The sequence below is a fragment of the Anticarsia gemmatalis genome, chromosome 13 (assembly GCF_050436995.1).
Source record: "Anticarsia gemmatalis isolate Benzon Research Colony breed Stoneville strain chromosome 13, ilAntGemm2 primary, whole genome shotgun sequence".
Classification (NCBI taxonomy): domain Eukaryota; kingdom Metazoa; phylum Arthropoda; class Insecta; order Lepidoptera; family Erebidae; genus Anticarsia; species Anticarsia gemmatalis.
In genome coordinates this window covers 4,572,989-4,586,341 of record NC_134757.1, presented here as the reverse complement: position 1 = coordinate 4,586,341, position 13,353 = coordinate 4,572,989, and the positions used below count along the sequence as shown (strand labels likewise).

General features: G+C 31.9%; 1 protein-coding gene across 3 annotated transcripts; it reads left to right on the top strand.

Annotated features, from left to right (window-relative positions):
- Window positions 1-46: 46 nt before the first annotated feature.
- On the top strand, window positions 47-12,776 carry LOC142977939 (transmembrane protein 120 homolog). 3 transcript variants are annotated; one of them, XM_076122073.1, is made up of 9 exons: window positions 47-274; window positions 716-834; window positions 2,308-2,481; window positions 4,435-4,527; window positions 5,339-5,556; window positions 5,901-6,124; window positions 6,931-7,020; window positions 10,877-11,029; window positions 12,583-12,776. In XM_076122073.1, the coding sequence occupies exons 1-9, from the start codon at window positions 212-214 to the stop codon at window positions 12,625-12,627; spliced, it is 1,179 nt and encodes a 392-aa protein (XP_075978188.1). In that variant the 5' UTR covers window positions 47-211; the 3' UTR covers window positions 12,628-12,776. The 3 variants fall into 3 exon arrangements, with proteins under 3 accessions (XP_075978188.1, XP_075978190.1, XP_075978189.1); XM_076122075.1 differs by lacking the exon at window positions 10,877-11,029; XM_076122074.1 differs by lacking the exon at window positions 6,931-7,020 and having other exon boundaries at window positions 50-274.
- The last annotated feature ends 577 nt before the right edge of the window (window positions 12,777-13,353 follow it).

The following is a 13,353-nucleotide window of genomic DNA, read 5'->3' as shown; positions in this document are numbered from 1 at the left end:
AAACTTCCCTCATCTCTACTTCTGTTTAATCTGTAGCGTGCGACGTGCGTGCCTATGACTGATGACAGCTGGCTTGCTTGGTCCGACAGGTGACAGTCTGACAGACGAAAGGCCATAGAAAACGGGAATGGAATTTATACGTTCGCCCCGGATTCTAATGATATTATTGTGAAAAAAAATATTACTTTGGATAAAATAATTTACTACGAACATGGATATCGAAGAGTGTGTTAAAGAATGGGAGGATTTAGTTGTGGACTATAAGCGTTTGGAGGTACAGTATAAATTTCGACTCATAATATTTTTTGATGGCTCGATTCGATCCTCAGTTTTCACTGTACAATAATTAACTTACTCAAAAAGCTTCTATTGTTCGTATTCAATAGACAGTTGTTCAAATGTTCTTTCCGTCGAGGAACACGACTTGCGTGGGTGCGATATAACATCTATAAACGCAGAAAATTCTGGACTTGTATCTAAGTTTCTGGAATGTAATGTAAAATTCTTATAATGATAACGTTTCATAAAGAAATTGAACTACTTATTACCGAATATCGTTAAGTATAAATGTATCACTCTGTGTTATCTTTTTTGTCAGTAAAATTCTTGATTTAAAAAGTAATAATATTCATTAGTGAATGTTTTTAAAAGTATACACCCATATCTTTCTATCGCCTTACTATTGTTACAATTTTTTTTGCAATGTTTCTTGTAGACAACAAACAAGGAGTATGCCACGAAATTGGAAGAGGTTGGTGAGTTGCAGGCGGCCTGTATGAAGGAGATCAATCATCAGAAGTATCGCATGTCTATAATAGCCGCTGCACTCAAAAGGTCAGATACATTGACTTGACTGAATCAGTAATCTAACAACACTAGATAACAATCCCTTGTGTTGTTTCATTTGAAATATATAAATAAGTAATTATCATCTAAACAAATAAAATCTACTAACCAATTAGTATGCTATTAGGATAATAGTTTTGCTTGATAGCTATAATCTTATGTAGGTACTAATGATACCAACATCTTTGTAAATATGTACTTTGTCAATGACCAACATTTTTTTAGTTTATGACCTTATAGTCTATAAACAAAAGTTTAATTTGAATACCTTATTCATGTGCTTTTTTATGAGATTTACTTATCTATAAAATCTTATAATATGAGTTTCAAGTTAATGCCTAATATACTAGCATTTTTATTCAAAAAGTACTATTAAAATAAATTGTTGGGAACCATTGTAAAGAGTTAGTGAGCTTAGTAAACTAAAGAGTTCATAATTTTATAAAATAAACATTTAAGATAATTCATTAACAACTACTATGTTTTCACACAATGTCTTTGTTAAAAACAAAGACAAAAAAGCTATTTATAAAAGAGAATCTCATCATTATATTACAAGTATATTTGCATGTCCACATACTATATGTATGTGCATGTATGTATGTATGTGTGTGTTTCATAAAACATGCATGTCACCTTTGACTGCCAAGTCTTTTAATAATAATTTCAAAGTAAATTTTCATACAAACAGTTTTTGTTTCATGCGTTTTATGCCTTACCACGCTAATCTATTATAATCTGTATGATAATAATACTTAGCAACTTGTATTATCACATGTATTTATATACCTAGTAAATTATAGGGAGATAACAGATACTTTCATCTATACCTGATAATCGATTACATTTATATCCTGTTATTTACTGAAAGATTATAGGATTAATGTTACAGTTGAAAATAATTCATCAAACACATGTCTAAAAAATATTCTTGACTTCTGTTATTGCCTTTTGTTCATTATTTGGACGATTAGAAATGAGTAGATAAAATAAATATAGTATTGACGGCCTCCGTGGCGCAGTGGTTAAGGTCTCTATGCCGCTACTATTGCGTCGAGAGGCCGTGGGTTCGATTCCCACACGGAACAATAATTAGTGCCATAAATAGTTACATCAGGTTTGGTTGTAATTTTCATCCATTCTTTGTATGTTTGTAAAATTCCTTGCGACACAACAGCAATTCTTAATGTGGCAGGTGTCTTTTATTAGAAAAGAAAGAAAAAGTAATGTAATTGCTTCACCATTTTCAAATAGCTAAATCAAACTGCTAAACAGAAAATGTTTATTAGTTTTCCATACAAACTTAATAGTTACACTAAGTATGTGTTGTCAGTCACCTTGAACTATTCTGACAGAGATAATAACTATTACAATTGTATGTACACTGACTCAGCTACTTCTAAATAGTTTGAATATTGGAAAAGGACATTAAATATTTCATAAGCTTTCTTTATCTTTTAGGTTTGATAAGAAAGGTGTAACGAAAGATGACCGTGTTGCAAATTTGGAAAAGGAAATAATGAAAAGGAAAGCGATGCTACATGAAATCAAAGCCACATTGCCAAAACAAAACAGCCTGTATCTACGTATCATACTTGGAAATGTTAATGTGTCCATTCTGAACAAAAATGACAAGTAAGTCCTTCCTCTAATACGTAATTCTTAGCTTCTGCCCGTGACTTCATTTTACATGAGAAGAAGTCCTAAGTTATTCTATCTTCAGACCCTGGGAGATCTTCTCCGTGTTAATTCAGGTTATAGACTATTTGTGTACCAAATTTTTTGTACATCTATTTATTAATCTCGGCATCATTGAGTAATAAACATCCTTTTGCAATTATAATATTTGTATCGTAGTACAGATACACAAACAAGATAGATTTCTGATAAAATGTGATATTAATTGACCTTTGATCTGACATAAATACATGTATAAACTAGATTAGACATACTAAGGGAATCACTTTGAACACATTGATGTATTGAAACATTGAAAACTACACCAGAAGCCATGCAGGCAGCAAATTTGTGCTTTGTCATCAAATGATCATCAATCTAGTATCTGATTTCCGAAATATAGATGTATATTTTATGACTTATCAGTTAAAATAAACGACTAAGTGTGAAGTGCAATAATTTGATTTTAATCCACACTTTTAATCTTTATTAGATAAGGACATGTCCTGATTATTATGCATTTATTTTATGTAAGTAATGGTTCATACTTATCATGATAATGTATATCAGTCTATTTTTGTAAGCCTTGAAATGTCAATATATTATTATGTAATTACTTAGTTTAATGATCGCGGATATCTACGATTACATCGAAATACCGACCTTAGACTAACATGACTACTTCCAAGACGTTTGTTTAGGTACACTTATTTTAAGAAGGCGCAGGTGCCTAGGGTAGTTTCAATGACTTTACCTATGGGAATCCCTGCCTGACTCACCCCCGGTTTCTGAGGTACATTTAGCGGCAGTGAATCTATTCAATAACGTTAAAACTCATACAAAAAAAAACGCTATAATAGATAAACTACCGCTAACTGTACTCAGAAACCGGGGGTCAGTGGCACATAATATTTAGATCATCACCTATATGCTATAATGTAAAATTGTACACATTGCCTCGAAAAGGTATTAGAAATATTATTTATTGAATGTGACGCAATCACATTCCTAATTTACAAATGCAGCGGGCTTAATCTTCGTTTATTATTAAGTAGGTAATGGATTATAAAAAAGTTTGTCGAACCGATACGGGTACGGTGTGTTCATTTGTTATCATTGCGTACCTATTAGTGAGCTAACACATACGATATTGAGTAAATGAGGTTCCTCAAGTACATACATGATGAAAAGACCGATAATCGTTAGGGTAAAAAGTCAATGACACGTCAACAGTCTTCTACAGGGCAAGGTTAATGATCGTCGTAAACGAATACGGAATAATATTAGACGAACAAACGACTCGTTACATTAGTAAAGTCAAGATGTCGCAAAATTGCCGCAATTCCAGCGACATTATACCTATCTTCTACGAGGCTTCAACATAATTGTTTTCGACAACGATTTATTTCATATTACTTTGTTCTGAACGGACTTTGATCATTCAAATTATCCGGAAGCGGAACGGATTACGGTACTTGGGGTCGCGGGTCCAATATCCGTGTGACAGATATGCATGTTATAGGTCCAAGATCTATGCCCATTAGACGTTACCTTGTAGAATTGTATATATATAGCTAGCTGGAAATAGAATTAAAATATGATGATGAAGGTACATCTTAGTTAGTTAGTCTTAATTTTACGCAACTAGTTAAGTCGTTCGGAAATAAGTTTTGCCATAATTCGATATTGTCTATGTTAATAGCAATTACTGGGCAAGTTACCTATTTATTGGTTGCTTTTATGAATTCCTAATGGTTGGATCTGGATGGGTATCGAACCTAGGTTTGAAACCAATACTATCACTAGGCAGTTCTCTCTACAGTTTATTAACAATATTTAATCGCCTCCTTCCTATCAAATTCCAGGCAGTGTTTATTTTAACACTTTATTACATGTTTATTTTTATGGCAGGTTTAAATACAAGGATGAATATGAAAAGTTCAAGCTGATCCTGAGTGCTATCGCATTTGTGTTAGCTGTTGCAAATCTCTACATAGACTTCAGGTAATTTTTATATTGTTTCCATTTATTATTTAGCGCACACAATACTTTTAGTTTTAGCACATGTGAACCACATACTTTTTAATACCATATATTACTGCCACCAGCTGACCCGGCAAACGTTGTTTTGCCATAAAAATTATAAAAAAAGTGTCACCTAGGGACATGAAAAATATATGTTGGCCGATTCTCAGTCCTACTCAATATACTCACAAAATTTCATGAGAATCCGTCAGGCCGTTTCGGAGGAGAACGGTAACGAAAACTGTGACGCGAGAATTTTTGTATATTAGATTAATAGAGTTGCCAAACAGCCGGGAAACTCGCAGACATGCTTTGAGAAAGCGTTAAAAATATATAGCACGACAATAATATCGTCACTATTATCTCAAAGAACAATTGAATCTATAACTAGAACTTCGAAGCATTCTGTAAAGTTATGCAGTCGCAGATTGCTGATAACAAAAGTATTGTCATAAAAAATCTGTTGTAGATAACAGTAACGTCAACAGCTATTATTTTCTATCTACATTATTTCATCTCGACAGCAGCTATTTATCGCTAACTCGTAAAAGTGAACTTAACAGTAGAAACGTTTAAAGTGAAAAACTTGATAACTTTTGTAATGAAAAGTACGTTTAGTTAGCATTCAATAACATTTGTAACTTCATTATTTTTTTGTAAAAAATTTATAGATATAAAACAACACATCGAAAAAAAAATTGCATAAAAAAATAATTTACCAAAATTTTTGTTAGCGTAGTACAACATAAATATCTGTTATCGATCTGTTCTAATTGCTTGTTATTTCTAGGCCATTACAATTAATACTGCTGTTTCTTCTGGTGTGGTACTATTGTACGCTGACGATTCGCGAGAGCATCTTGAAGGTGAACGGCTCCAGGATCAAGGGTTGGTGGCGACTCCATCACTTCATATCGACCGTGGTCGCCGGAGTACTGCTCATCTGGCCACAGAACGAACCATGGAATATGTTCAGACACACGTTTATGTACTTTATTGCTTATATCAGTAAGTTTTTTTGTTTCATCTTACTTTTTTGTATTAAATATGATTAGGAAAGGAAACACGTTTAATAGAGTTTTAAACTTAAGAGCTTTATCATTAGTTGAGATTAAATTTAACTTTTTTATGGTGCGTCTCACCCGTATTCGGTTATACAATAAGTTTTTCCCAAATCCGTCGATTTTTAACTGATTTCAAAAAATAGAGGAGGCTTTCAATTTTATTGTATTTGTCCGAAACATGCGAGGAATATCTGATCTTTCGAAAAAAAAAGTTTTATCAGCCCCTAATTAAGTTGTCATCATTCGTTTGAACTGTCAAGTTTACTAAATTAACGAATTATTTCACAGGTGTAGTCCAATACATGCAGTTCAGATATCAAAGCGGGGTTCTATACAGGCTAAAAGCGCTGGGCGCTCGACATAACATGGACATTACAATAGAAGGCTTTCACTCATGGATGTGGCGAGGACTCTCTTACCTACTACCGTTCTTGTTCGGAGGTTACGTGTTCCAGTTATACATTGCTTATACGTTATACAGCCTTAGTTACCACCCGGAGGCCACCTGGCAGGTAAGAAAATATCTTTCTTTTAAATTTTATACTCTGTTTCTCTACATTCAGATAGGTATTGGTTAGTTCGTCTTAGTTCGTCGAGCTATCCAGTAGTTATCTGTATGTTAAAATAGGTACTTTGGCTCAGAGGTTGATGACTTCTATTATATTAGTAAGGTAGATGATCAAAGATCAGCCTTAACTGTATTTTTCGAAATGTTATTTTTACGTACCTAAATCACAAAAAAATACTGATTAAACTTGAGTTTTGGGTAATTTGAGAAATTAAACAAAACGTAAAGTATAAATAACAATAGCGTAAACCTAAAATTCTTGAATTTAGACACGCGTGATCATTGTTAATGATATAAGTAAAAAATAAATTTAACCTATTAATGTTAGTAATTGTGTGAAAATGTTATTTGCTTAGCCACACAGCTATAGAGCTATTATTTTAGGTCAACTGTGTCTCTCTATATAAATATAGTTATTTAAACAATTCATATACGCTACGTTTACGCTATTGTTTGTTTAATGGTGTGATATTTTTTATGGATTTTGTCAGTCATACTAATACGACTTTTGCAAGTTCAATTTATTTTTAAAGACCCACAATAAAGTAGTGTTGTTTTTTCTTCTAATTACTGATATCAATTTTATTAAAAGCTCTATTCAAAACTTTTGAAATTAAGAATGACTGGCCGAATCCATCAATAATAAACCATTCTGCTCTACTGAACATAATTCCGTAAAGTTTCCATTGTTTGACAAATAGTATAAATGGGAACAGATATAAACGCATGTCCTATAACAAACGACAACAGGTCCCCGCGTTAAGTATGTCATTCCTGATGATCGGCATCGGGAACTTCGCCACCACGCTCTTCGTAATACCGCAGAAACTCAACGAACAGGTACCGTGGGACTGAAACAGATGGACTGCAACGCCGCACGCCTGTATGTGTATGTGTAGAAAGAACCTACAAGAATTGAACAGACTAACTACACAGGCCGTTACAAATGTGCGAACTTCGTCATTTTTAAAATAATCATAGGAATGTGTCAATGTGCGAGCGAGAGACTCCGATAAAATGACATGGCTTACCCCCGCGGTAGTTTATCTTATTATTCAATAGCGTGTTTTTATATGAGTTAAACGCTATTAAATAAATAAACTACCGCTAAATGTACCTCAGAAACCGGGGGTTAGTTAGGCACGTTTTAAATGGCCTGAGTATAGACAGATTTTAACATAGACTTCCCATTAGAACTTGATTAAAATTTTAATTAAATCGTCTTTGTATTGTGCAGCTATTTCCAAACTAAATGATGCATGAATCTTTTTCTATTCATGTGTGACGCATATTCCAGTCGCGGTAATCGTACCACCAATGTTAAGTTGATGTTGGTGACTCCAGTGAGCTATGATCCTTGATCGGGAGTCTTCCACGAACTTAGTCCATTTCTTTTTGATAAATAAACTTATATTTCTCGTTATTCTGCAGCAGGCAATTTGAGGTTGTGAATCTAACAATACACTTTGGATTTTAGTCTGTTCAATTCTTAAGGTAGAGTAGCACTGAGCGCCTTCGGATGTTGTTATAAATGCAATGAAATATTTAACGACATCCGAATGCTCATTTTCAATGCTTTCAGACAACTGTTGCGATTTTCTTAGTTGTAAAATATTCGTACTATCATATTAAGAAGCTCTTAACAACTTCATCAACTTGTTTTTTATAGTAAATCTTCACGATCTTGTATTACATGTCCCTTTTGATAACATTTTTTGTACGTATACAAATTTTATAACTCCAGATTTGTCTGAAAGCAAATTAAAAAAGGTAGCTCTGACGATCTTTGAATAAATATAATAGTAATGTTTATACTGTTATAGATTTATGTCATATTAAACATCATCAAATGAAATTTTATTAGCAAAAAAATGTTGGAACTAATGTTGGTGTTTTATAATACATTTTAAATGATAATTATTTAATTTATCATCAGAGCTACTCACTGTTTGATCGAAACGAACTCGAATGCATTCGTAGTGTTGGAATATTTTTCCATGGACCAATTCGTTCCATAGAATGTAGAACCTTAGAAAATATTATATATTATTATTTTTATCGAATCGTTAAGTTGCAAGATATGTAACAACTTAGTTTCAAACGCACGCGATGTCATCAGCAATTCATAGTTTTGCATAACGTACGAACTTGACTTAAACAAGGGAATAATACATTTAAAGGCATTTATTATTGTAAATTGAAAAATAGACTAGATTTTTACATAGTATTTGTTAGTTATGATAAAATAATAATATAATTAAGCATTTATATAATTTTATCATTAAGTAGGCTCTTTTTTAGATTACCTGTATCATTAAATTGCCAAAATCGCGTGCGTATTGCAACGAACTAATTATTCAGTTTTAATAGGATTTATACTTATTTGATGTAATATTAATTTATGTCATATAATTATGCATTCTATTCTATTGAAATCAAAGGATTATAATTTTTTACAACTGTCTTAATTTGGCCCAGTTTATAAAAATATTTGTACTATATTTCACTTCTAGTATATTTATATTATTATATACTTATGTTTGTCTTGGACTCTTATTTAATATTATTATACATGTACATAGTTAAGTTGCATATTTATCTAGCTATATATATTTATTTATTAATAGGATATATTCACTAATATTAATGTGTATTTCATAACGAGTGTATATTTTATAAAATAATATGAACAAGGTTGGTGCCAAAAAAGTTATTTGTTTTAAGTTTTTACTTATAAACGTTGTTTAATTAATCATTTCAAAAGAAGATATATATGTTATCTGTTACATACATCCACTCACCGTACGGGTACATCGCACAAAATACTCTTGTTTTCAAACGGCCTTAAAATTATACGGCCATAAGCTTCCACAGGCCACACTTAATATTAAAAAGAAAAAATAAAATGTTTATTAGAAATGCTGTAGTACAAAGTGTAAATCTTGAGTAAAGACGCGATGTTATGTAACAAGTATTTTGCTTTAACTGCATCGTGATAAGGAAAATACTAATGTCATAGACTCGTATTCTATGATAGTGGTATTAACACTTGAGCATTCTGATATAATTTATTCAGGTTGCTCTTAACTTTATAACTGTGGGGTATCAAATGGTTTGTGTTTATAAACATATCAATTTAAACAACGACTAGCTGACCCGCGCAACTTCGCTTGCGTCACCTAAGAGAATGGGTCAAAATTTTCCCCGTTTTTGTAATATTTTTCGTTGCTACTCCGCTCCTAATGACCGTAGCGTGATGTTATATAGCCTATAACCTTCCTCGATAAACAGGCTATCTAACACTGAAGAATTTTTCAAATCGGACGAGTACCTCCTGAGATTAGCGCGTTCAAACAAACAAACAAACAAACAAACTCTTCAGCTTTATAATATTATAGTATAGATAATATTAGTATAGATTATAAATCCCATATTCTGCGAGATTATCCTGCATGAGTTACTATTTATTACTGCGCATGTGTTTTTTTACATGAGTGTGTATTTTAAATTATTCTCGTTTTGATGTGTCATGTAGCGTAGTAGTTAAAATAAGGTGTTAATATTTATTAATTACTTTTATGAAAAATGCATTTTATGCACTTGCTAAATGACATGTCTCAAAGCATTTTACGTATTAAGTTTCGTTTTGAGCTTGTTTATTCAATTATTTAAAGTTAGTTTACACTGATGTCAGGGCAGATTTTAATAGATCTAAATATAAAATTGTATAGAGATAACTTCATACGCGTACGATGAAATATTGTGAATTCTATTTTGACTTGTATATTGTTGGACTATTCTTTTTTAAATGTTTAAATTCGAACTATATTCAACAGTAGGTGGATGTAGTGTTCAGCACGTGAAGGAAAATGGTATCTTCAACATTACATTTTCCTGTATGATGTGATGCCTACATTTAGACTTTAGAGACACCTACGTTTTGTTTTTTCAGTTTTATCTTGCATTTTGGGATTATAAGCACAAGAATAATTCACAATAGAAGTGGTATGGACTTAGATATTATAGATAATTTTAATGTGATTATTTTTACTTGCATTAATACCAAAATATCTTAAAGCACCTAACGCTAATCGCTAGGATTAGCCTTAGGTACATTCGAACCGGGCTAAGGATAAATACTTACGAGTATGTATGGGGTAAATGTAATGGTTTTGGCATTAAGTTGGGAAAACATAGTTAATTTTAGAATATAATTAGATGAACCGTCCTAATTTCTTAAACGTGTAGTTGTTATTCTAATAGTAAACTTGCATGACTAGTCATATTCTTACAACGCTGACTCACTAGGAACACATATGTCTTCTTTATAGGTATCCACTAGATATTTAGAATTATCACTATCTTGGGGCACATGTAACAGAGTAACAGCTATAAAACAATAAAACATGTGTTATAGGTAAATATTATTGATTGTGACACGACATACTGTTAAGTATTTTAATAACGCAAGATTATACGATAACGCCTCATATTTTGTGGTCAGGCCAAAACAAACGAATCTTAACTTAGTGATAAAATTGTACTTATGCTTTGTATATTCGATTAATTTGTAAGGTTGTTTAATTATTATTTGTAATGTTATTTATTTGAATACATTGATAAATAAATTTGTTTTTCAGCGACATTTGAGTTTTTCCATTTATTTTATTTATATTTTGTTTGCGTCGTTCAACAGATATCTTACCTGGCGGCTATGTTTCTTACGTTGCACAGTCTCAACATGTATACGATACTGAATATGTTACACAAGAAATATCAGGGCCGTATGAAGTTACGATACAAATTGCGAGCCATTGCCTACCGTCTATCCAATGAGATCGCCGTATTGGTACGTTCACGATGCTTCACTTACCCACGGTTTCTGAGGTACATTTAGCGGTAGTTTATCTATTCAATAGCGTTAAAACTCATAAAAAAAGAACGCTATTGAATAGATAAACTACCGCTAAATGTATTCAGAAACCGGGCATTAATATCGAACTTTGAACGTCCACTCTGGGGTAATCAGTCGTAGCAGTCCAACGTTCACACTAGACAACTGAATATGCGTCACTCAATTGTTTGTTTTTTTTAAACAAATGTTAGCTTCGAGTGTATTTCTATAAAAATATAATTGTTATTATGACTGATTAGACCAGAGTAGGGGTTTTGGGCTAGGAGGTTGTCGGTATAAGATTGTTTGTCGAATATGTCCTTGTCTTCATTATTTATTTTCGTTTATTTTAACGTCGCACTATTATATGCTAATAGGGACTGCCACTGTATACCCATGAATCTAGGTAAAAAGCTTATTTTTATTACTAGGTATAAACACAAGACTGTTTGACTTGAAATATTTATATCATTATATGCAAACAATAAGTTGAGATAGGTAAAAATGGTTAATAGGAAAGAATATGTTAACACGTTTCTCAGTCATTTCTCTAGATCAAGAAATTTATTACAATTTAAATATTTTTTGGATTTTTTGACGTTTAATTTATAATGTTTATGAAATATTCACCCCTAAGTTTGGCTAACTCTCTGTAACTGGTCATGAGCGCGGCATACATCATTAAAATTAGTTTTTGTTTATATTTTAGTTCAAGAATCACTACCTACCAATATAGAACAAGATATATTCTGTAATTACTAGGATGGGCATAGGTTTATCCTTAGGTTTACAAAGTAGATCCTTTCCTTTACTGAGCTAATTTGAAAATACAAAAAAAAATTGGTCTTATTACTTTACTAATTTCTAATAACATATACAATAGTCTTCCATATTTTATTTACACTATGTTTCATTCAAGGGTATCAAATAAATACATTTCCTTCCTTGCATTCGTCAGTTAAACAAACAAGGTAATTTTAACTCTAGTCAAACCTCCATAATAATGTAAATAATTAAAGTACATAAATAAATTATTTAATAATTCAACTGGTGATATTGTACCTACATATGCGTCGCTTGATTAGGTTCGGGTGCATGGGTGTTGGTAGGTAAGTAAATTTTGGCACTGTCATCCATATAAATAAATATATCTCGGTGTTTTGAACTGTAATATACATACATACTTACGAGAATATTTTTCATAACGTTTGTATTTATTGTGGTGTGGTGTTCATTGTTTTATGTGTTGAAAATTTACTTTAAACTATAACTTTAACGCTCTTATGGCCAATATGTCTAGTAATACTTAGTTTAATAGTAGAGAAAGTAAGTGTGACTTGTTTTTATTTGTTTTATTACACTTCCTTTCTCTTAATAGTTGGGTAAATTAGGTGGCATGTCGTTTAGATGGTTTCTGTTGCATTAATAGTGTGTAGTGTTGTACTTATCCACTTACTGGCAATTTGTTTGAAGTACTATCATTCAAAGTACACGTTTGTCAATTACAGGATCAGAAATGGAGACAGAATAAAGTGGAAACAAAAAGTGAATAACTTTTTCTAGCCTATATTCTATTGTGATTATATCATATAGTAACGAATGTGTTTAATAGATGGACAAGTTATATTTTCGTAATTCACGGTGTTTAAAATTGTATAATGGCGTTGTTTCTCTAATGTAAATATAGTTATATAATAACTTAGATGGCTTTTTATTAACCCTGTCACTTGGATCACCAATCATCAATATTAATAATAGTTACGAACCCCCGGTTTCGTAGCAGTAGTTTATCTATTCAATAGCGTTTAATCTCGTATAAAAAAGGCTATTGAATAAATAAACTACCGCTAACTCAGAAATCGGGGTTAAGTGACTATTTCTAACATACTAGATGTCCCGGGGATTATAGGGAACACATTTTCATTACTTCCACTCATACTATTCATTATTAATTTTTGTTTATCGAAATGGAATATATATTGTTTACTAACAAGAAATCTTTTTACACAATATAGAGGGTTGAACATTATTAACTTAACTTTAAATAAGTAGTAGAATCTATTGACTTGGTTTTAAATATTTTTGGACCACTTATTTTTTATCTTCATATGTTACTTTCTAGTTTTATCTGTGGTTTACACAGTCACCCTAGAAAGGTAGGGTAGACGACAAGCGCTATAGTTACTGGGTGATATGGTAAAAAACATTGGACTTCCCACAGCCAAAGAAACATTTTATTTTAGTAGCGTAGTAGAGGTATCCCCGATGGCTATTGGCTA

Excerpts from the sequence above, each read along its gene's own strand:
- LOC142977939 (XM_076122073.1), top strand. The coding sequence starts at position 212 with ATGGATATCGAAGAGTGTGTTAAAGAATGGGAGGATTTAGTTGTGGAC. Across the intron at positions 275-715 it reads TGGACTATAAGCGTTTGGAG|ACAACAAACAAGGAGTATGC; the intron begins GTACAGTATAAA and ends TGTTTCTTGTAG. Across the intron at positions 7,021-10,876 it reads CGCAGAAACTCAACGAACAG|ATATCTTACCTGGCGGCTAT; the intron begins GTACCGTGGGAC and ends GTCGTTCAACAG.